The following is a 25,204-nucleotide window of genomic DNA, read 5'->3' as shown; positions in this document are numbered from 1 at the left end:
ACACCACACGGGCCACTTACTTTTTGGAGGGGGGTTAAATATATGAGTTAAGCCCTTATGGTCCCGCCGGCCGCCGCACAGAGGGAAACGGGACCTTGGGAGAGAAAAACAGACAAAACACACAGTGTGAGAGGCGCAGCTCGGCCGCCCGGCCCCTCCCGGGGCGCCCCCGTCCACACTCCCTCCTGCCCGTGGGGAAAAAGCCACCCGAGGCCGGTAGGCTGGGAGGATTGGGGGCGGGGGGGGGGTTCGAGGCTCTCGGCGAGGCGGCGGCTCCGACAAATCCCCCGAGAGGGGACAAGAAGGACCCCCCGCTCCGGTTTCTCGGTCGGACCCAGTTCCACCCCCCCCATCCTCCCCGCCGCGCACACACCGAACACAAATACGCACACACCGACCCGAGCGTCGAGGATTAACTCCCCGGCCGCCGCTGCCGCCGCCAGCAGAGGAAGTGCAGCCGCTGCCCCCCGCGGCCATGACACCCTACTTGGCTCGGTCAGGCGGACCCGGGGCCTGTGACAGCTCCGGCTCCCTCCGCCCCCATCTCCACCTCACGCCTCGCACACGCCCGAGCGCCGGGCGTCCGCCCGCCCGCCGCCGCGCGTGCACGCGGGGATTGGGGCGCGCGTCGCCGCGCGTGGGGGAGGGGAGGCGCGGGAGGGGGAAGGCTGCGGGCTGAAGGGGCTGAGGAGGTCCCCCCACTCCCGCCCCCAGCTCCCCGGAACCGGAGGCGGCGCCCCCGGTCAAATGGCAGCACCGCGGGGCGAGTCTCCACAATAAGCCGGCGGCTACGCGGGGCCGCCAGGCTGGGGGGTGGGAAGGGAAGCGGGGGGAAGGAAGGGGCACGCGCTCCCGCCCGAGAGCCCGCCCCGGGGAAAGCGCGCGGAGGGGAGGGGCCGACGCGCGTGCTCAGGACTGACCGGGGAGAGCCCGCCCGGAGGTTGCGCGCGCCCGCACTCCGGGGGGTGGGGGAGGGGGACGCCCGAGCCAAAGAGGGCGGGCGGGCCGGAGCAGCAATTGCCTCTGCCCCGGCTCCCTCCCTTGTCCGGGGCAGGCGGTGGCGGGGCGGCCCGAGGGCCGGAAGCGGCCGGGGGAGGGTCTCACCTACACAGTGAATGAGCTTGTGGCGCCACGAGTCCAGTTCTTGCCGAAAGCCGCGTCTCTCAACGGAGCATTGCTGCCGCCTACACACCCTCGCCATCTTCTGCCGCCCGCCCGGCCCTGCCTCCTCCGCGGCCCCGCGCACGCCCAGCCGCGTCGCCCGGGGCCGCGCACGCACCCGCGGCCTGGGCGTCGCACCTCCCGCCGGGGGTGGCGCGGGGGCAGGGCCGGCCTCACCTCGCGGTGGCCCCGGCGTCGTCCCGGGGGCTGCCTGGGCGTGCGCCGGCCTCGCGCTTGTCGCGGAGAGGTAGCTCGACCGCGCTTCCTCGTCCGCGGCCGCCGCCAGCTCTGGCCGCCCGGGAAGGTGCCTTCGCGGGGCAGGAGCTCGCCTGGACCCCCGATCCTGCGCCGCCTTCGCACTGTGCCCCAAGACCACCGCTGCCCCTTCCTTTCCCTTCCCGGGACTTTTTGTGTCTTAAACTAGCCCCATGTATCACTTCTATCCTGCGTATCTCCTCCCACCAACTGTTGCGAGTTCCGTGGTAATCGCTTTTCTGAACTCAGCGGAACCTGCTGCTTTCGGGAGACAGTTTGTAAGAAGCAGAGTTCAATACCCGATGCCCAAGGAGGCACTAAGCTCCAAAGTTTTAAAAACCGGGTAGGTTGTAGTTTATTAAGTAATGGGAAGACTTGGTCAACGTCCGTAAACCCAGTAAAAATTGAATCAGACGTTTTAAATAAAAACTACGAGGTTTCTACTAACAAGGCTGATCATAGGCGAAATTCTCAAGGTGGCACATTCGGAACCCCTCCTGTTTGTGTAGTAAGAGGTTTAAGAAAAGTGTGCTAAAGTGAGAATGGTATTTCAAAAGAAGGCTAGGTTAACAATACTTAGAGTGTTGGAAAATGGCGTAATTCCTTATTTCAGGAAAGACTCGAGAAATATTTTCAGTGACGAAGAAGATTTTCAGGTGAAAACCTGGGTAATTAAATCACCCTGCGTATGTAGGGCACTACTTCTACCCGTTTAAACATTATTCTGAGCTTAATTGCCTGACTGCTATTTGGGAGGGAAAGAAAAAAGAAAATGGAACGAAAAGAGAAAGGAGGGGCGGGGGAGTGAAGAATAAATGGAAAATAGATCCCTCTTTAGTACCCTGGGGTTCTGGCCTCTTCCTCACATTTGGGGTTTAAGGACGGTGCATTCCTGCTTTTAGATATTTGAATTTAAATGTGAAGACTTAATCTTAATTACTGTAGTAGGTAAAACAAAGTCACTAAATACTTGGCAGGCAAGAATTCCATTGGTGTATTGATTTCTGTCTTTTCAAAGTAGAGGCCCTGGTCTCTCAACCAGGCACTTGTGGAATGCCCTCTCTATCCAGAGATAGATATGGAGATGGAGTAGGTGGGCCTCTTGGGTAGAACTGGTTTGAAATGTACAAGTAGGAAGGCACCTCTGCTCCCCAAATCTAACACCAATGATTATTCCACAATTCTCAGAAGTCCACCATATTTCACCTGCTAAAGAGAACTGTCAAATGAACAAACTATTAAGTCAGGAAGTACTGAATTTCTGCGTACACAAAATTATCCCGAGTACTGAGGGGAAAGGACAAACGTGAAATGAAGGACGGCTCAGGACACCCACCCTGCCACATGTAATGGCAGGCCGTTTTCTGTCTTCAATCTGAATCTTCTTTTCTTTGCCACTAGGTGGTAGGTTTGAGTCTTGCAGCTTTTAACCAATTTTCTATGATTTTTGCAGGAGCTATGCTTCATAAAGTTTCAAATAAATGAATGACATGTAACTTTAAAATGAGTTAATGAATGTGCTTTCCAATTACCCATATAATCTTCTTGAAATGATCAAGCCAAAGGTAATACTTCCTCAACATAATCTCTTAAAGTCTCAGACATGTAGATTAAAAGGATCCTAGAGACTTCAGAAATTGACTCTAATTTGAAGTATGGAATTACAAGCCCAGACAAGTAAAGTGACTTGACCAAAGTTGCATAGCTGCTCAGTAGAAAGAGGACAATAAAAGCCAGCAGCCAGATTTCCCAGTTCCCAGTTCATTGTTATTTCCATTACTCCACTTTGAATTGCAATTATTGCTTTACTTATTTTAAGTTGGGAACCAATATACAGTTGACTTCTCACAAAGGCTTATTTGTAAGAAGGGATGAGGGAACAATAGAAGTAATAATCATTTACTGAGTATTTACTATTTGTCTAACATGGCAATTTTATTTCATTCCATCTGAATAACAATGCCAAAAAGCTGGTATGATTTTTACCTACTTTTTATATTTAGAGATTCAAGAGTCAGAGGAGTTAAGTGACTTTGTCCAAAGCCACAAAGTTACCAAATGGCAAAATCAGAATTCTAAGATCTCTCTGACTCCAAAACCCTCTAATTGTCCTACAAGTAGAAGCAGAATACCACACGCAGAGGATTCATTTAATTCCATGTGAGAGGTTATGTTCCACTGCACAGTTGAGCAGTTGACAAAAATGTTGACCTCCTGTCATATGTCAGGCAGTCCTAGGCACCTAGGACACATAAATATCTAAGACATAATTTCTGAACTCTAACTCTTTTGGCTACCCTGGGATAGGGTAGTTGGAAGTTCTTTCACATTCTGGGGAGGATTGAGCATTACAATACAGTGGCTAAGAGAGTAGAATCTGAAGACACAGAGAGATGGATTAGAATCTTCATTCCATCCCTTAGAACCCGTGTGGACTTGACAAATTAACTTTCCTGGTCTTCAGTTTCCTCATGTGACAAAGAAGATAAGAGTCTATAAGATGTAGATTGTGTGAAGATGGAATGAAACAATCATGGACAGTGGCTGTCACATTGTTAGCATGAAATGACCATCAGTTTTCATGATGAGGCTCCCATCTGCTTGTCCTGACTGCAGGGTGACAGGAAACCATGATGCTTGTACAGTTTGGGATGAATATGTAACAGGGTGAAGAAATAACAGCAATGACCTTGGCCTTTGAAAACAACATTCTCTGAGTCATGTTCTGTAGTTCTTGCAATGGGCAGATGATAGGGAAACACAGAGCACAGAAAATGACAATCAGAGAATGGGGGTAGCCTCTATGAACCATAGGACTGGCTGGTCAGGATTATATCAAGCTTGCATCTGATTAGTTGGAGATAGCATATAATAAGGGAAAGGACATCAGAGAAATGGGAGGATGAAATGGATTGGAGCCTTTTCAAGAAAGAAGTCTCCTGTTGGGAGACCTGTTAAAAAACATGGTCAACTTCTCATGAATTCCAATAAGTGACACTTTTAAAACCACTTTTCATGGATTATGTCTTCTATTCCTTACAACAACCCAGTCAAGCATCCCCATTTGATAACCGAGCATGAACGGCTAATTTGCCTAACTATAGGTTATGCCTAACTATGATTTGGCTTCACACCCAGGCAATCTGGGTGGCTCAGTCACTTAAGTGTTTGCCTTCAGCTCGAGTCATGATCCCAGGATCCCGGGATCGAGCCCCAAGTCTGGCTCCCTGCTTAGCAGGGAGTCAACTTCTCCCTCTGCCCCTCCCCCTGCTCATGCTCATTCCCTCGCTCTCTTGGTCTCTCTCTCTCTCAAATGCATAAATAAAATCTTAAAAAAAAAAACATCCAGGCAGTCTGGTTGCAGAGCCGGCTCTTTAATCTTTGCATTATTTTGCTTCCTGCGCTGAGCAGGGAACCTAGAGTGAGAGACAAGACCCAGCAGACAGAAAGGAAACTGGGACACTTGGTAGAACTGCTTCTGTAGGGGCTCTTTGTGCTTTAGTAAGACTTTCCAAGTTCCTCTCTTTTCAGTCTGCCTGTGTAGCCAGAAAACTTTATGACTTTCTGTGTGTAAGTGACTTTTTTTTAAGTTTTATTGAGATATATTTCATATACTATAAAATTTACCTGTCAGTGGTTTTTAGTATATTTACAGAGTTGTGCAACCAGCACCGCAATCACGATTAGAACATTCTCATCAGCCCCCAAGAAACCCCAGGTGTATTAGCAGTTACTTCCCATTCCCCCCTCTCCTCAAACCCTGGCAACAACGAATCTACTTTCTGTCTCTGTGAATCTTCTTCTTCTGGACATTTCAGGTAAATGGAATCATACAACTAGTGGTCTTTTGCGACTGGTCGCTTTCACTGAGCATAATGTTTGCAAGGTTCATCTACGTTGTAGTATGGATCAACACTTACTTCCTTTTTGTTGCCCAATAACATTACATCATATGGATATACAGCATTTTGTTTATCCATTCCAATTGATGAATGCTTAATCGATTTCATTTTTTGGCTATTACAGGTAATGCTGCAATGAATATTTCTAAACACATTTTTGTGTAAACATGTGTTTTCATGTTTGTTTTAAATTTGAATATGCATTTTTGCCTATCTATTCTGAAATACTTTCAGATTATAGAAAAGTTGCAAAAACTTCTATATTCCTCTCTCACAAATTCCCTAATTGTTAATAACTTACCAAATCTATTTTTGCTCTCTATGTATCTATATACAGGGTTTTGTTCTTCTTGTTGAGTCTTTTTATGAACAATCTGATAGAAAACTATAGACTTGACTCCTACCATCCCTAAATATCCAGTGTGAATGTCTATAAAGCAAAGACAGTCTCCTTCATAATCACCATATAACCCTCCATTACATCCGGAGATCAACACCGATGCAGTACAGGCCCTATGAAAATTGTACTCTCTGTTACCAACGATGTCTCTTTCCCTTTTCTGGTCCAGAATCCTAACCAGAAAGTTACGCTGAATTTAATACATACATTCTCAGTCTCTTTGGGTACAATGCCTCAGTCTTTTCTTGGTGTGTGTGTGTGTTTTGTTTTGTTTTTAGTGACCTTGACACTACTAAAAAGAACAGGCCTCTCATTCTGTAGAATGATCATCAACTGGGTCTATGCAGTGGTCCTTATGACTAGACTCAGGTCATACATTTTGACAAGAAAAACACAGAAATGAGGCTGGGGTCTCTGAGCATCTCATCAAGGGTTCATGATGTTAACTCTTCATATTATTGTGATGAAAATTTTGCTCATCTGGTCAAGTGGTTTTGTTTTTTGTTTTTTTTTTTTTCTTAAAGATTTTTATTTATTTAAAAATCACGACAGATCAGGAGTAGCCAGAGAGGCAAACAGAGAGAGAGGAGGAAGCAGGTTCCCCACTGAGCAGAAAGCCGGATGCGGGGCGCTATCCCAGGACCCTGGGATCATGACCTGAGCCGAAGGCAGAGGCTTTAACCCACTGAGCCACCCAGGCGCCCCCAAGTGGTTTTCTCCACCATAAAATCACCATTGCTTCCTTTATACTTGATAAATATTTTGTAGGGAGGTATTCTGAGATTATGCCAATGTTCTGTCCCTTGCCCTACCTACCTGCCAGCCTTAATATCCATGAATCATTGCCTGAATTGCTTGTCACAATGATCATGGTCAAAAAGTGATTTTCTTACTTCATCATTTCTTCTGTATTTAGTTTACATTCGAATATAAGAGTTTTTCCTCTTCCTCATTTACTTGTTTATTCGTTACTTATGGACCCATTATTTTCTATTTCATTCAGTCGGTTGTAATGTATTGCTGTAGTTATTGTCATCATTCCAGATTTGGCCAGTGGGAGTCACTTCGAGCTGACTCTTATCCTGTTGGCATACCCCCATCATTCTATAAAAAATTTCCTCACTTTATGGTACAGCTAGGTGTTCTAGGCTCATTTTGTATTTTCTCTGCCTCAGCTCTAGAATGAGTCCTGGTTACTTTTAGTGGAGGATAGTATTTAGATATCAAGATTTGGGCTCAGTGTGTTCACTCCTACTGGGGTGTCATGGCTACTAGGCCTTTGCAGCAGTCAGAGCTAGGAAATACATGTGTGTGTCTATATATGTATATAGACACATATACCTATATTTATATTTGTATATTTCTAAATATACTTATACACCATGAGTTTATGCTGATCAATTTGATTCCAATCCAGCACCTCTGAATATCTGCAAGCCTTTCCCTGTTACACGCTTATAAATCCCCCTTTGACAGTGAAAATCCAGGTTCCCATATTTTTTCATATTGACTTCAGTATATTTATTTGCTTAACCCCCACTGTATTTAACAACCTCCTGCCTCCTCGTCCTGCTATCTCCAGAAACCCTTCTCAAGAGTGTCATCTTCTGGCTACCCAAATATCGTCATCTACATGACGCACCACCATCCAGTGGATGTCAATTCTCCGCACATCGAATGACATACATTCTATGACTTTCTAGCCAATGTTCCAAAAGGAACTCTAGAAACTTTCCAAGATTTATAAAGAAAAATAAAGATCAATGAATAATTACAACGTTGGTTTTGAAAAAGAAGAGCAGGGATGCCTCGGTGGCTCAGTTGGTTAAGCATCCAGCATCGGACTTGATTTCTGCTCAGGTCATGATCTCAGGGTCAGAGATAGAACCCCACATGAGACTCTGTAACTGGATGTGGAGCCCACTTAAGATTCTCCCTCTCCCTCTGCCCCTGCCCCCCACACTGCATGCATGCACGTGTGCGCTCTCTAACAATAAAAAATTTCTTAAAAAAGAAAAAGAACAGCAAAGATGAGTATGGTCAACACAGAAATATGCAGCTTAAATCCTCCTTCATGGTAAACTCACAGTTTGCCTTGTAGGGAATGTGATCACTACACAGCCTCCTGCTGTCAACAGCTTCAGGATTAGCCTCAGCTGCTCAGAGCTATCTTGCCCAAGGTCACATCTTTCTGGGGCTGCCAGGATATGGTGACTAAGGGCTAGGAGGCTATAGCCTGGTCATTTCTGCCTGATGTTGGACACTCTGACAGTTAACACTTGTTCCAAAGTACTTCACGGGACTGAGGCTGAGGCTTTGTCGACTGAGGCTTTGTCGACTTGCACCTTAGATCACTTTCTCTACCCAATTCTGCTCCCCGCCCCACCATTTCCACTCACAGGGTGCTAATCCCTAATAAACCTTTGCATCCCAAAGTTCATCTCCAATTCTGCTTCCAGGGAATCTGACATGTGACAAGGAGAGATTAATTGTACTAGATATTATAAAATAAGGCCATAGTAATAAAATTACCATGGTGCTAGCATAGGAAGAGGGAGATGATAGAAAATAGTATCTTTGGGGCCACTACGTTAAGAAAAAATTTAAGTTTATTAGATATTTTCCCAAATGACAATGGAATTAATTAACTAAGATATAAAGAATTTTCAGAGGTTGTAGGAATAAAACTTAAATATCTTTAGCATTGGGACCCCTGGGAGGCTCAGTTGGTTAAGCATCTGCCTTCAGCACAGGTCATGATCCTGGAGTCAGTGGGGGCGGGGATGGGTGTGTGCAGGGAGTACTGAACTCAGTGGGGAGCCTGCTTCTCCCTCTGCCTGCCACTCTCCCTGCTTATGGGAGCTCTCTCTGATAAATAAATAAATAAATAAAATCTTAAAATATCTTTAGCATTTTTTTTTTAAGGAGTAAGTGAGCCTTTTCTTCTAGAAGCCCTCAGAATCATATTCTATGTTGATCTTTATACTGATCTATTTACCTGAACATATGGTATTTCATTCATCTGGTTCTCAGGAAAAAAACAAACAAACAGTTCACTATTGTCTTTGTTAGGTGACTATAGGGGAAAGGAAAAAAAAAAAAAAAAAGAAGAAGAATCACCAGAAAGGAGTTATTTATAAGTAGGTAGCAAATGAAGGTTGTTTCCATGGAAAATTTGTTTCAATTTTTAAGCCTGAAAAGGTATAAAACGCTTCTGAGTTAAGCAAAATGAGAAGTGTTTAAAACCAAAGGAAGTCTTCAAAGAAAAGTTTAAGTAAAAAGAAAGTTTGGTAAAATCACAGAATACTTAAATATTCTTGCTGAGCTTTGCCAAAATGTACATTTCAAAATTAATATCTGACAAAGATAACCCCTCATTACTGAGCAGCCACTCTAATCTGTTCGCATGTCATCTTTGGAAGATTGGTTATGGGCGCCTGGGTGGCCCAGTGGGTTAAGCCGCTGCCTTCGGCTCAGGTCATGATCTCAGGGTCCTGGGATCGAGTGCCGCATCGGGCTCTCTGCTCAGCCGGGAGCCTGCTTCCTCCTCTCTCTCTCTGCCTACTTGCAATCTCTCTCTGTCAAATAAATAAATAAAATCTTAAAAAAAAAAAAAAGAAAAAAGAAAGATTGGTTATACAGAGCCTGTTGTGTACCAGCTACCCAAGAATGGATGGCTTGTTCTGGTCAATGAACTGATTGTGAGCACAAGGGAGACACATGACTTCTAGGCCAGGTTATTTTCATGGGTCTGAAGATGCAGGTGCAGAGTCATTAGCGATGTAAATTATCTTCGAGGATAGAAGCAGAAGAAATAAATTGGGGCATAGAATTCACATCTACTCACTCCTTATACAATGGTCTTTCAATGCTGGCCTCCAAAAATACTAGATATGATATGATATAATATAGTATGTTATGATATGATATGATATGATATATATGATATGGTACCATACTAGGTTATTATATATTTTTAAGATTTTCTTAATTTTTGTGAGAGAGCTAGTACATGAGCATAAGCAGGGGAGGGAGGTGTTGAAGAGAAGGAGATTCCCTGCTGAGCAAGGAGCCCCATGCAGTACTCATGCCAGGACCCTGGGATCATGACCTGAGCCGAAGGCAGACGCTTAACCAACTGAGCCACCCAGGTGCCCCATACTAGGTTATTATAAAAAATCGTTTCAGGGCACCTGGGTGGCTCAGTTGGTTAAGCATCTGCCTTCAGCTTGGTTCATAATCTTGGGTCCTGGGACGGAGCCCCACATTAGGCGTCCTGCTCAGTGGGGAGCCTGCTTCTCCCTCTTCCTCTGCCTGCTGCTCCCCTTGCTTGTGCTCTCTCTCTGACAAATAAATAAATGAAAAAAAAATTTTTTTTAAAGTAGTTTCGGGGCATCTGGGTGGCTCAGTGAGTTAAAGCCTCTGCCTTCAGCTCAGGTCATGATCTCAGGGTCCTGGAATCAAGCCCCGCATCGGGTTCTCTACTCCGCAAGCAAGGAGCCTGCTTCTCCATCTCTCTCTGCCTGCCTCTCTGCCTACTGATCTCTATCAAATAAATAAATAAATAAATAATCTTAAAAAAAAAAAAGTAGTTTCATCAGTGCAGGTGAATCTTAATTATTTCTTGAAGATAATTAACAGTCCCACACACAAGCCACGATACAGATTTCTTAAAAGCCTATCAGTTTAGGGGGGAAATATCAGAGTAACTTATATGAATCTGTGGAATAATGATATTGTTTGTTGAGTGAGGACTCCAAGTCTTGAGCTAAGCACTTTACCTAGCCTTGTTTTATTTCATACTTAAAACAATTCCACAAAATAAGTAATACTCTTAAATCTCATTTTAGAGTTGGGAAAAACAAAGCACAGAGTTTAAATCTCTTACTCGAATTCACACAACAGGTAGACGGAAAACTTTGAACTCAGGAGATTCTAGTAATTTGGTTTTTATCCTTTTCACCGTCTCACAGATGAAGGTCAATGCTAGTGTGGTTTTTGAATGTAATTAAAAGATAGCCAAATTTCCTTTTACTTTGTCTATATCAATTTAAACACCATGCTATTGGCATTTAACAAATGCTTACCCACTGAGTCTTTGAGGTTCTACATCATTTAATTAGGATCTGGGATCCTTGTTTCTTCAGAGGATTAAAGCTCCTGGGCTAACTAATACAGTTATTCTTGAAAGATGATAACAGCATTAGAACATAATTAGTAATTCCACTAACCAATCCACATTCTTTTTATTAAATCCTATTAATATTCTCTTATTTGTGATTTCTCATGGAAATGTCTTCTCTTAAGTTCAAGCACTGTCATTTGTCACTACAGCCATGTTATGCTGAATGTCTTACACAATTACATATGTTTATGACTTCTTATTTTCCCTGCAGCACAGGCCTGTAATTTCTTCTCAAGCGTTGTCTTATTGAACTAATAGCAGTTCTTTTCAAATCAATTGAAATGCAGAAGTAACAAATTCTGAAGCATGCACTGTAGGAGCCTTGAAACGCTGTAGATAAACCGGTACAGCATAAAACAAAGGACAACTCCTCTGCTAGTGGAATGGGTGACATTTCACATAAGGAGAAGGAGAATAAATATACTCAAGTGATGAATGACATCTTGATCTTTTCCACACATTCACTTAAAAAAAAAAAAAATATATATATATATATATATATATAATCTCCACTAGTTGCTTGCAGTTGATGTAACCTTAGCATAAAAAATTCCCTGTTATAACTCTTCTTGAAAATTACTCTGTAACATCTCTCTGAAGATATTACACTCCGTAACATCTTTCAGAGTCTCCTTGACAGATGCTTTCCTAGATGCAGTGTTAATGATGTCAATAAACTCTAAGGGTTCCAGAAAGGGATGTTGCTGCACAGATGCTTCCATATTGTGTGACACTTCCGATTCTAGCAAACTCGATTGGTCAGTTCTTTGATCTATCACCCTTTCAGACACTTCAGGACCATGTCATCATTATACTTCTGAAATCAATTGGACATCTCCTTTGATAATGCTTTATGATTTTCAACAAAGCACTGATTTTTCCAGCCCTCATTTTCTTTTTTTTTTTTTTAAGATTTTATTTATTTATTTGTTTGTCAGAGAGAAAGAGAGAGAGCACACAAGTAGACAGTGGCAGGCAGATAGAGAGGAAGGGAAGCAGGCCCCCTGCTGAGCAGAGAGCCCGATGTGGGACTCCATTCCAGGACCCTGGGATCATGACCTCAGCCGAAGGCAGCGGCCCAGCCCACTGAGCCACCCAAGTGTCCCCAGCTCTCATTTTCTATTTCTTCAAAAGGAGAAGGTTGGCTAAGTATTTCCAACTTTCCTTAGAGCTTGAGTTCTCTTTAGTTATTAGGATTCATCAATGTCAAGTGCTTGAAAGTTTCGAATGATTTCATATTTGCATATTTCATAAAATACCTCAACATGGAAAAAATAATTTTAAAATTGTGAGTAAATACCATGGCAGATTATGTAAAATAAGTAGACTCAACTTTGAATGAACCCACACATCTTAATTCGGTGTAACTAATATTATAGTAACTGCTTGTTCTTCTGTTGGGTCCCCCCATATTGGGTACCCCAATAATGGGTCCGTGATTAAAGGAGCGAGACTGATACAAAGTGAAGGTCAAGCAAACCTTTACTTCACGCCAATCATCAAGAATCAGACCAACCGTCAAACGGACGGGTCGGGGATGCCCCTTACAGAGGACGACCACTCCCTGCTTTCCAGACTAACTTTTATAGAGCAAAGGCCATGTGGTTGGGCCTGGCCACACACATGTGGCTAATTGAATTACAATTCACCCCACAGTAGCCATGGAAACTAGCCCATCACCTTGGTAGCTAGGAGAAAGTATGCGCCCCCACCGATTGAATATCTCCACCTGGCCTGACCCACCCTTGTACTTGGACTTTGTTATGAGGGACTGGTTTCCCGGACTTGCTTTTAAATAAGATCCCCTGGTGGGGGGCAAGGTCAATTTAAGTTTTACAACAAAATGGCAGTTCAACTGGGGTGGGGCCGCTCGGGCTGAATAGGCCCTTACACTTCATTTGTGTATCTCAGCTTCAGAGCTTAAGATATTAGGAGTTTTCTAGGAAGGAGACAGTATATGTAGGAAATTTATGTGTACCTCTTGTTGAAAGCACTGACAACAGCTTCAAAATTTGGCATATACCTTAAGGGGATATGAAGACTAGATGTCTTCATTTGACTCCTGAAACATCCAATGTCTTCCTACAACCCCATATATATGCTAAAATCTCTTGCTGTTCCTGCACTGGGATCTTCTGTCCCAGGGCCAATCCTGGATTCTCAGCCTCCTGCTACAGTCATCAACTGTCCCCAGGGCAAACGTATCCTTGGTACCATTCAGTACTCCCTCTAAGGCCATCAACTGTTACCTATTTTGGTGCAGTCCCCCACCTGTGTGCGCCCCCCAACCCCAGATACTGTGTTATGCTTTCTTTTCAAATTCATATCAGAATCTTTAGTTAAATATATACTTTGCCTTGTTTACTATGGATTTCTGGGCGATAAATTAGTGAATCAACTTTCAAATGCATATTTTACCTTATTTACTCTTAATGTCCCACATGGTCCAGAGATCATTTTTCAAAGAAAAGGAAAAAGAGGGGCATCAGGTTGACTCAGTTGATAGAGCATGTGGCTCTTGATCTCAGGGTCATGAGTTTGAACCCCAAGTTGGGCAGAGAGCTAACTTTAAAAAATAAAAGAAAGTAGTTTTCGTGACTGACTTCCATCAATATGGGAGCCTAGACACTATAAAACATTAATGTTAATACATCGCATGGGATTGCAATAAACAAAATCTTCAAGTAGTCCATAGTAAAAAGTATGCTAAAACCAGGATGCAATAGCAAGAAGCTTGGAGATTGTACTGCCCTGAAGGTAAATATATCAGTATATCAGTTGATCAAAGACAAAACCTTTGGCTAGTTCCACAGAGACTTCTTGAACCTTGAACCTCAGATTCCTAAACAAGGAAAGATCTTTGAAAAAAGCTATAGTTCCCAAGATGGTGGTTCCTGTAGGCTCCTAGTAGAAGCATAAAAATATCCACAGTTTAGGCCTGTAGGATCCCCAAAGATAAATACATATAATCTCAGCCATTGCCAAACGTAAGAGAAAATAAACCACTATGACCTACAATCGGAACAACAGGCAGATTTAGACTTCCATGGTCTTCAGATACCGGAATTATAAAATCAAAATATAGAATACCTTTGCATGAAATTTTAAATTGAATTGCAAAAGTGGTCAAGCCATTAAGAGACCAGCTACCAAAAGTGGGAATTTTTGAAATAGAATTAGAGTGTACTTGGGGTAAGCATCTGTCTGCCTTTGGCTCAGGTCATCATCTCAGTGCCCTGGGATCCAGACCCCTGATGGGCTCCCTGATCAGCCAGGAGCCTGCTTCTTTCTCTCCCTCTGCAACCCTGCCCTCCTGCTCTCTTGCACTCTCTCAAATAAATAAAAATCCTGATTTTTTAAATAAATCCTGATTATTTGAGAGAGAGAGCGAGAGCATGAGCTGGGGGAGAGGCAGATGGAGAGGGAGAGAGGAAGACTTCCAGCTGAGCAGGGAGCCTGACACAGAGCTCCGTCCAGGACCTGAGCCGAAGGCAGACGCTTAACTGACTGAGCCACCAGGTGCCCCTCAAACAAACAAAATCTTAAAAAAAAAAAAAAAAAAGGATGCCTAGGTGGTTCAGTTGGTGAAGCGGCTGCCTTCAGCTCAGGTCGTGATCCCAGTATCCTGGATTCGAGTCCCACATCGGGCTCCTTGCTTGGCAGGGAGCCTGCTTCTCCCTCTGCCTCTGGCTGCCATTTTGTCTGCCTGTGCTTGCTCTCTCTCCCTCTCTCTCGGACAAATAAATAAACAAAATCTTTTTAAAAAAATAGAGTGTTCATGAAAATATATATTAAGACATTTTAAAATTTCTTAAAGCCATTGGTTAAATAGCAGATTAAGCACAGATGTTAAGGATGCAATGGAAGTTGAATCTAAACAAATCACCCAAAATGTCATCCAAGAAAAGGGTATGAACATTTTTTTTTAAAGATTTTTTCTTTATTTATCTGACATATATCACAAGTAGGCAGAGAGACAGGCAGAGGGAGAGGAGGAAGCAGGCTCCCTGCAGAGCAGAAAGCCCAATGTGGGGCTCGATCCCAGGACCCTGGGATCATGACCTGAGCTGAAGGCAGAGGCTTAACCCACTGAGCCACCCAGGTGCCCCGGGTATGAACATTTTGAAAGTGGGACTGAGAAACATGGAAAATAGAATAACAAAGCTAATTTATGGATTTCCGGGCGATAAATTAGTGAGAACAGAGAAGAAATCGCTGGTAACTTAATAGATAATAATGTTCCACTTCCGAAAAAAAGATATAGATCCATAAACACCCAAAACATTTATCACAAGCTTGTAAGTAAAACATTCTACACCTACTTTATATAAACTCTAGGACACAAAGGAATACTTTACAAGCAACTTAGGAGAAAAAAATAATTGGAAATGAATGACCACCTGACTGAAGATTGTCCAGCAACAATTCAGGTTAGAAAACAAATTGATCAACATCTTCCAAGTGCCAAAAGAATCTATTAATTTGGAATTAGAAAATGATGAAGGATAATTGGAAGGCCGGCCCAGACAGACAAGGGCCCCCACCCTGAAAATAAATCACCCTTAAAAGGATTTTACACTGTAAGGGCCTATTTAGCTAGAGCGATTCCATCTGGGTTAAACAGTGATTTTGTTGCAGTAAAACTTAAACTGACCCTGCCCCCCCCCCCAAGGTAACTTACTTAAAAGCAAGCCCAGGAAATGAGTCCCAGGTAACAAAGCCCAAATACAAGGGTGGGTCATGCCAGAGGGAGACATCCAATCAGTGGGGGGGTGTATACTGTCTCCCTAGCTACCAAGGAGTATGGGCCCCGCTCTTTGGGCACCTTCTGGATGCCAATTCTGACCAAGGTGATAGGCTAGTTCAAATAGCTACTATGGGGTGAATTGTAATTCAATTGGCCACCTGTGTGTGACCTAACATGACTGTGCGGCTTTCTCTGTGTGTTATAATCTCATTGGCCACCTGTGTGTGGCCAGGGCCAACCACATGACCTTTGCTCTATAAGAGTTAGTCTGTAAGGCAGGGAGGGGTCACCTTTTTGTAAGAGACTGCCCTGACTGTTCAATTTGATTCTCAATGCTTGGCATGAAATAAAGCTTTGCTTGACCTTTGCTTTTTATCAGTCTCGCTCCTTTAATCAATGACCCACTATTGGGGGACCTTACAACACTACCTAAAAGGAGCCCTCCACCCTTTCCCACATGATAGATAGATGATAAAAACCTGATTGAATGACCGGTGCTTAATCAGAGAAAAGCCCTCCAATAAGCCCATAAAAACCCCTAGACTTAGAAACTCCAATTGTAACCCTCTTGGGTCCTCCTCTATCTTCAAGAGTTTTGTACTCTCATTCAATGTACTTTACTACTGTTCAATAAAACCTTGCTTTGCTGCCCGCCTGGTCTTCATTTTTCAGAGCAGCAGGACCAAGAACCTTGGGCACGAAGGAGAAGGAAATCCTGTAACAAAAACATTGACCCACTCTGAATTTGTGAAATTATCTTTCAAGAATGAAGGCAGGGTGACCTGGATGGCTCAGTCAGTTGGGCGCTGGACTCTTGATTTTGGCTCAGGTCATGATCTCGAGAGTCCTGGAGTCCAGCCCCATCTTTGGCTTCTGCTGGTGCCCCTTTCCCTGCTTGTGAGCATGTGCACTCTCTCTCAAATATTAAAAAAGAATTAGGGCAGAACAAATCTGTTTTGAGATTAATATTTGGGAAAATCTGCCACAGATCTTCACCAAAAGGATTTTTTTTTTTTTGAACCAAAAGAACTGTAAAAAGATGACTTCAGAAAGAAAAAAAAAAAAATCTTGGAACAAAGGCTTGAGATCTGGTGAGTAATAGCAAGGAAACTGGTGAACTTGTGGGTAACATTAAATAAACATTATTTATATGAAATAAAAATGTTATGATGTATCATTTGTGTGTTTTAAAGGACTAAATGAAAATACCGAATAACAAGTTATGAGTTAGGAGTAGAGGGTTTAAAGGTGTTCTAAAGACTGTAATTCAGCAGAGGAACAGATAATGAACTATAGACTTGTTGGTATAAGCAGGCATGATAAACTTTTCAAGAATAACTAGTAAACGAATGGGAATAGTATGTAGACCTTAAAATTTGTAGAGAGGTAAAATGAAATAAAAAAATGACACTTTTAATTTTTGTAAAGAGAAAACAAAATAGCAAATCATTGAAAAAGCAAACAAACTTTTAATTTTTGTAAAGAAAAAATGAAAAAGCAAATCATTGAAAAAGCAAATCATTGAAAAAGCATATACACAGCAAAAAGACGATAGAAACGAATTCTAATATGTGCTTAGACTAAAATTCCAGTTAAAATTCAGAGTTTGTCAGATTGTTATAAAAAAGAATGTCCAGGGCGCCTGGGTGGCTCAGTGGGTTAAGCCGCTGCCTTCGGCTCAGGTCATGATCTCAGGGTCCTGGGATCGAGTCCCGCATCGGGCTCTCTGCTTAGCAGGGAGCCTGCTTCCTCCTCTCTCTCTCTGCCTGCCTCTCTGCCTACTTGTAATCTCTCTCTGTCAAATAAATAAATAAATCTTTAAAAAAAAAAAAAAAAAAAAGAATGTCCAGACTTTCTAGGGCTGTCCATAAATGAATAATGGGTACTCTTCTTACTCTCTCACCATATACAACTATGAAATTTCCAAAATACATGAAGCAGTTATTTGTCGGCATTGAGCAGTAGCACTGATCTGTGGTCCTTAAGAAAATGGAAATATGTGAGGTAAGCTCCATATTCAACCCCATGTTCTGCCTGGGCACCTCGCTAAACCATGGGGCAAGGAGGTAGAGCTTCAGCAGAACAAGAGGCAGGGTTCTAGACTATTGTAGTGACTATAATGAGTGAGGCAGGTTAGAAGAAAGGAAAGATCTGCACCAAAAAGCAGCTTCAAAGTTATGCAAAGGGATTCCTTTAATGGAAGTCCCGTCTTTGACTGAATGCTAAGTTGCACGTGCTGGAGAAAACATCCAGGAGACCTGAGAGAAAAAAACAGCCCCTAGTGGATTCTAAGAACAGAGACTCACAGAGTCCTAGAGATCAGAGTTCTAAGTAAAGAAAGTAGATGTTGCTGTTTAACTCTGGGCTTTGAGTTTGGATCTCAAATCTCTCATGCCTAAGGAACAGGGCTCCTTTCGCTGTAGAATAAGGGAACTCTGGATTAGCCCTAAAAAGTAAAAAAAAAAAAAAGAAAGAAAGAAAAAGAAAAAGAAAGAAACTCCAACAAGATCAGGCTAATCCAAATTAAAAATTAATTTACTTCTAGAAAAAGAAAAGTCCTAACATTTTTTAAAGGAAGACAACCAAATCTAGCTCTACAATAGAGTGTCCACAATGTACAACATTCAGTAAAACTTAAAAAGTTGCAAAACTCTACTGTGAGGGATCGTTTCTATAGTTCGTTACTAGAGAAGTTTCTCTGAACGTGTAGAGTTCCTGAAACCAGGAGGAGGAGGAGGAGGAGGAGGCACAGAGTCCCCTTTCCCGAGCGTGAAGTGGACCCTGGGTATTCTTTTTGCAACTGCGCTTGGTTACTGATGATCAGTCTTCTTCAAAGAAGCTAGAGGGAATGGATGCTGTCTGAGCAAAAAACAAAACAAACAAACAAAAAACCCCTTATTAGTTGTGAGAGGGAGGGGAATATGATAAGTCACCAGGGAGGAGACAAATAATAGAAACCTATTTAAAGATGGCAGAGATCTTTAAAGATCTTATTTATTTGTTTGCTTGTTTGTCTGTCTGTGTGACAGAGAGCAAGAGAGCACACACGTGGGGAGAGGGAGAAGCAGGCTCCCTGTCCTGACGACAGAGATTTTTAAAGGACATCAGAATCGGGGTGCTTGGGTGGCTCAGTCAGATAGATGAAGCATCTGCCTCCAGCTCAGGTCACGATCCCAGGGTCCTAGGATCCAGCCCCGCATTGGGCTCCCAACTTCCCTGTCTCCTCCTGCTGCTCCCCCAGTTTGTACTCTCTCTGTCAAATTAGTAAATAAAACCTTTAAAAAAATAATAAAGGACCTCAGAATAGCTATTATAAGTACGTGAACTCCTTGGGAGTATAAACCATGCCTTCTCCCAAGGAGGCAGTATAGACTAAAGGCTAAGAGTATAAGCTCTGGCATCAAGCATCTATACCTGGGTTCAAATCTCAGATCTGTCACTTGATACTTATGTAAAATTTGGAAAGATATTTAAGTCATTCAAGCCCTGGTGACTTAACCTTAAAATGGGAAAAAGAGTATCTTTTTCCTAAAGTTATCCAGGATTAAGTGAGATAATGTATAAGGAGTATCTAACACATGAGTAAGCGCTCTGTAAATGTTATCTATTATTATATATACCATAGCACAGACTGGCTTATTCTGCATGTTTAATATTTTGAATAAAGAAAGGAATGCATGACCTCAGAAGTCATCATCAAGCCCAGTGGCATTCAAATCTGGTCTGAATGTTAGAAACCAGCTAGGGTAGGATTACTGCACATTATGTTGTCAAATCCACTCAAGGCATCAAGCAGCTGACCAAATGGAGAAGGGGTAACCAACACCTGTGGTCTGGCCTCTTGCAATGAGAAAACAGCCGAGAGCACGAGACGAATTGAGCCTACTCAACTGTCTGGAGCCACTTTTGGGAGAACTGAGGGCCAAATGTGCCCCACCTGGCTGGAAGCACCTGGTGTATCTGCTGCTCTCTGTTACTGATTAACAGTAGGCATCCCTTTTGCCACACCCTCTTGCTCAAACACAATTAAATTTTTAAATAGCATGACTTTAGGAAGAACTGGACAAAGTGCAGGTAGGAGGTCATGGATCAGGTGGGAATTGGCGGGGTATAGGTAGCAATGATAGTTGGGAATCAGAAAACACTTTGTACCCATGTACTTTGACAAAGAATCAGATCCGAGTTCTGCCCCTAGAGTGGAAGAAGATAGGGAGACTTCAGAACTAGGTGTGAGAAACTGTTAAAATCCCACACTCAGCATCAAAACCAACTCACATGGAATCTGAACTTTTTGTGTTACAAACTCTAGCCCTCATGGAATCTCCTTTGGTCCTGCCCAAGAGAGGTCAACCTCAGAAGCAGAGTAGAATTGTGAGGAGGGCACTAGAGACGCAAGTAGGGACTTCAGGTTTATTCTGGGCTTTAACACTAGCTCTCTCTGTACGTTTTCTGATCTTCTAGGCCTTTTCCAAAGTGTCTCCCCAGCATTTTATTTTATTTTTTAAAAAAGATTTTATTATTTATTTATTTATTTGGCAGAGAGGATCACAAGTAGGCAGAGGGGCAGGAAGAGAGAAAGGGGAAAGCAGGCTTCTCACCGAGCAGAGAGCCCAATGCGGGACTCAATCCCAGGACCCTGGGATCATGACCCGAACCCAAGGCAGAGGCTTTAACCCACTGAGCCACCCAGGCGCCCCTCCCCAGCATTTTAACAGGTGTTATTGAAAAAGGGGATCTGGTTAACCAACATCTCTCAGACTATCATATGTGAACCACCAGTGATAGATGAGTTGATTCTAGGAGGTTCTTGGTTGAAATTAACATTTTTCTGTTCTAATTAATTTTGGCAAATGACCTAAATTTTCCATTGAGAGTAGTGATATCTAATGCTCTTTAGAATGTATTTTTGGGGCCCCTGGGTGGCTGAGTCATTGTCTGCCTTCAGCTCACGTCATGATCCCAGGGTCCTTGGATGGATCCCTGCATAGAGCTCCCTGCTCAGTGGGAGGCCTGCTTCTCCCTCTCCCACTCCCCCTGCTTGTGTTCTCTCTTGCTGTCTCTCTCTCTCTCTCTCTGTCAAATAAATAAATAAAATTTTTTAAAAGTATTTTTTAAAAGATGAGTAGGTTAAAAGAAGAATGCTAAATAAAGTTAATAACAGTACAGACTGCAGATATGGCCAAAGGCATGAAGATGGTGTGCAAATGACTGAAATTTGATAAAAGTTTTTCTGGGCCAAACTGAACTGGTTTATATATTGCAAGACTTTTCAGAGATTATGTCATGTTGATGAAAATTTTGCCTCTTCAAGAAGGGATTTGGCATCAAGCATTTCTTTAATTCATTTGACTATAGACTCTCTACTTCCTTGAAAGTAGCCGAGTATCTTGTTGAACTCTTTATCTGGAGATTTCATTTTGGAAAATGCTGATGAGAAATGCTGAGGTGGCTTTTAGATCTGACCTTAGGACCTTGGCTCCTTCTCCTCCCCTACGTTTGATGTTAAGTGTTAGGAGACAGTTCAGGGATGGAGCTGGAAATGGGTGTTGAAGGAGATTTATAGAATGGCAAAAAGCATATTAGCTTCTAAATGCAATGTAGTATCCTGAATTGGATCCTGGAACTTAAAAAGGCATTAGCTGGAAAGAACTTTTGAAATCAGTTTAGTTTAGTTAATACTAGTTAAAACTAGCAACATACAGTCTGGAGTTTCATCAACAATAATGTGCTAAGGTTGGTTTCTTAGTTTGACAGTGTACTGTGTCATATAAGATGTTAACAGTAGGAGAATATAGGAGCTGTGTCAGCAGGTTGTGGATGGAGCTATGGGGTCTAGTAGGCAAAGCCACCAAGCCTGGTAACATTTCCTACTCCTTCGCCTGGTCTTGTGCTGATCAGCATGAGAGAACAAGGGCTAAGCTAAACTCAAGAGCAGTCATAAGAAGAAACTCAAGAGGCACCATACCCTTGGTTAGGCACTTTTTTTTTTTTTTAAGATTTTTATTTATTTATCAGAGAGGGGGCGGGGGAGAGTGAGCACAGGCAGACAGAATGGCAGGCAGAGGCAGAGGGAGAAGCAGACTCCCTGCTGAGCAAGGAGCCCGATGTGGGACTCGATCCCAGGACGCTGGGATCATGACCTGAGCCGAAGGCAGCTGCTTAACCAACTGAGCCACCCAGGCGTCCCGGTTTGGCACTTTTAACCAAGAAGTTAGGTGCTTCTGTTGGTACAAAATTGACCCAGAAAGAAGGCCCTCCTCTCCCACATTCTGTTCTGGTTACTCAGCCCTCCCAGTCACAGCATAGTCCCTACAACATTCTTCAACTTTAAATTAAATTTAGGGCCAAAGTCCCCTTGGGGCCGGAGAAGGTAAAATTTTCTAGATTAAGGATGTGAGCATGCTCACCTATCTGATTGGAGAGCTGCAGTCAGATTGGGCCATAAAATCGTCAGTGGGTGTTGGTGGACAAGGCAGGTGGATGGCTGAGAGAGGCCATGGTTCTGTAACTCTGCAAACCTTCCCCAGACCCTATGTCTAGGAGATAAATGGGTGGAGAAAAGAGAGAGGTAATCGCTTACTTCCATGTGCAGACAGACCCTGGCATTTATTACAGGCTTATCACCAAAGTCTACAAGTTATTATATTTTATAACAAAGAGTTATTACTGGGAGAGCAGGAAAACTAGACCTAAGGGGAACAGAAAGGGAGATAAGCATCAATAGAAACCACAAACCCATTTTGTGAGGGGCCTCTCTTAAGTGCCTTTCTTGGAGAATCTTGGTCCACCTAAAATATTAACACAGAATCTTCAAGATAAAATTTCTCGTCATTGATACAAATGATCGTAAATATATATGATGCATGTGATTGTTCTCAGTGTAGCTCAATGCAGTGGGAAGGAAGGAAAAGGACAGTGGGAAGACCTGGCTTGAACAAAGCACTTGACTGGGAAGTAAGCGGTAGGTGTACTCAGAATCACATGTAGGGAAGATTTCACTCTTTTCCAACTGTTTAAAGAAATGCTATTGCTTGGGACACCTGGGTGGCTCAGTTGGTTAAGCAGCTGCCTTCGGCTCAGGTCATGATCCCAGCGTCCTAGGATTGAGTCCCACATCTGGCTCCTTGCTCAGCAGGGAGCCTGCTTCTCCCTCTGCCTCTGCCTGCCACTCCGTCTGCCTGTGCTTGCTCTCTCCCCCTCTCTTTCTCTGATAAATAAATAAAATCTTAAAAAAAAAAAAAGAAAAGAAATGCTATTGCTTTCTATATTAATTTGTTTCTAGCTGTTTAACCAAACCCACTTATTAATTTCAATGCTTTTAACCCATTCTTTTTAGTTTCCTAGGACTAAAACTGTATCATCTACAAATAATGATTTTTCTCTCTTCCTTTTGATGTTCATTCCTCTTATTTTACTTCATACCTTACTGCATGGGGAAGAATTTTCAAAACAGTAGATGATGATTGATAGTAACGGTCCCCATCATTATCATTATGATCATTATTTTGAAAGAGTGCCTCTCATGTTTCCCCTTTAATTTTATTTGCTTTGGTGAACTGTACTTCATCCTATCTTACCATTTTCCCCACATAGTGATTCATCTCTTCTCTTCTCTACCAGTTGGGCTCCCACCCATTCTACAAAGATCATATGAAACCCTTTACTCTTATGAAGTCTTTGTATACAAAAGTATGTGTGCATAAACACCCAGCTAATCTCAATATCATTTTTGTGTAGTTCACAAAGGACTCTCATATACAGATTCTCACTAGATGCTTTTGACAGACTATGGAGTAAGCATTGCTAGGACTGTTCCACAGAAGGAAATTCAATCTGTGTGGCTGAGCAAGTAGCCCAAGAACTTACAATTAAATTGACTACAGTTTTGCATTTCAGGGGAAAGATATTTTTATCTCAAGGAATTGCAAGAGTTGAGACAGTCCAAAGTGTCACATCTAACTTACAAGATAAGGTATTGAAAAGCATCTTTTACTTTTCCACCTGCCCCCCACCCCCATACCCCAGTGTGGTTCAGGCTCTACTGCACTGGCTTAGAGCTCCTGGCTCCCGCTGAGCTCACACAGTCGTTGTCTCTCTCCAGAGTGGTTTTGATCATCTGCGAGGACCTCTTCAGCCATGATGACATGTTCTCCAACATCTATAAGATGCAGGAGATTGCAGATGGACTGTGCCTGGAGGCAGAGGAAAGACAGTCAGTAGGACAGAGGGTAACCTTGGTGACTCGCTGGTTGGTGGAGATTCCTCTGCTGAAGGCTGGGAGGGTACCGAAAGCTCAGTCATCCTTGGTGTGGAGACTGTCATGAACCATCCCTTGCAAGAAACCGACTTCTACAGAAAGTACATCAAAGATTACACGAAATCAACCAAAGACAAACTTGAAGAACAGAGGACAGAAATGACAGGGGCCGCAGAACAAATCAAGCACATCCTTGCTAATTTAAAAAAACTACCAGTTCTTTATTGGTGAAAACGGGAATCCAGACGGCATGGCTCTTGCTGGACTACTGCGAAGATGGTGACACCCCAAATATGATTTTCTTGAACATGGTTTAGGAATGGAAAAACGGGGGCATCTGGGTGGCTGAGTCAGTTCAGCATCCAACTCTTGATCTCAACTCAGGTCTCAATATTAGGGACGTGAATTCAAGCCCCACACTGGGCTCCACGATGGTCATGAAGCCTACTTTAAAAAAAAAAAAAAAAAGTATGGGGCGATTGTGTGGTTTTGTCTTTTAAGCCTCTGCCTTCAGCTCAGGCCATGATCCCAGGGTCTGCTAGACGGGGATTCTGCTTCTCCCTTTCCCATTCCCCCTGCTTGTGCTCTTCCCCTCTCTCCATCTGTCAAATAAATAAGTAAAACCTTTAAAAAAGAAGAAGAAGAAAAGGTATGAATCGATGCCGAGGACAGGCATCTCAACCTCTTTTCCGAGCAGCAGTTTCTCACATGGGATGGCTTAAGGACAGCTCCATTGAGATGGCCCACAGGAACCCCAGACTGTAGAATTCAACTTCTCGCTTTTTCTCCCCAAACCTGCTCTTTCTCCTCCTTTCTCTGTTTGGGTAGATAGCGCTACCGCCACAATCAGTGACCTGGGATTAATCTTTGACATAACTTGATCCCTCTTCCCACCTCTCCTTCCACATGCAATCTCTGTATCTTATTTATACTGACTCTGAAATATGTCTCAAGTTTGTGCACTTCCTGACTACCACAGCCCTAGTCTGGGCAACTGTCATCCCTCGCCCATTGGTGCCCATTGGTGCAGAGCCTCCTAATCAATCTCCTAGCATCTATCTGTTCACTTAGAAATTCTTCCCGTCGCAAGTAACAGGATACCCTACTTAAAACGGACTTGATCCCCCCCGCCCCATTACAAGAAATCTAGAGATAGGCACTTGTGGTTTTGCTTCAGTCCATCTCTGTCTGGGTTGTCATATATATATATATATATTTTAGATTTTATTTATTTATTTGACAGACAGAGATCAGAAGTAGGCAGAGAGGCAGGCAGGGAGAGAGGAGAAAGCAGGCT

At 43.1% G+C, this 25,204-nt stretch overlaps 1 protein-coding gene and 1 pseudogene across 13 annotated transcripts in view; one reads left to right on the top strand and one right to left on the bottom strand.

Moving 5' to 3' along the window:
- LCOR (ligand dependent nuclear receptor corepressor) overlaps positions 1-1,251 on the bottom strand; it is a 138,520-nt gene extending 137,269 nt beyond the window's left edge. For 3 of the 12 annotated variants that reach the window (XM_082722138.1, XM_082722136.1, XM_082722132.1), the window contains exons 1-2: positions 1,109-1,230; positions 21-94 (exon numbers count right to left, since the gene is read on the bottom strand). Coding sequence is in view for 3 of the 12 variants with exons in the window: in XM_082722129.1 (XP_082578255.1) it covers positions 21-94; positions 395-477 (157 nt within the window). In the remaining 9 variants the exon portion in view is untranslated. The other 9 variants (XM_082722131.1, XM_082722140.1, XM_082722129.1 and 6 more) reach the window with 7 other exon arrangements.
- Positions 1,252-23,794: 22,543 nt separating this feature from the next.
- Positions 23,795-24,256, top strand: LOC309858755 (translationally-controlled tumor protein pseudogene; annotated as a pseudogene). Its single transcript has one exon. The product of its transcript is annotated as a translationally-controlled tumor protein pseudogene (transcript).
- The last annotated feature ends 948 nt before the right edge of the window (positions 24,257-25,204 follow it).

Source organism: Mustela nivalis (assembly GCF_964662115.1).
Source record: "Mustela nivalis genome assembly, chromosome: 2".
Lineage (NCBI taxonomy): Eukaryota > Metazoa > Chordata > Mammalia > Carnivora > Mustelidae > Mustela > Mustela nivalis.
This window is presented reverse-complemented; position numbering and strand designations above follow the sequence as displayed.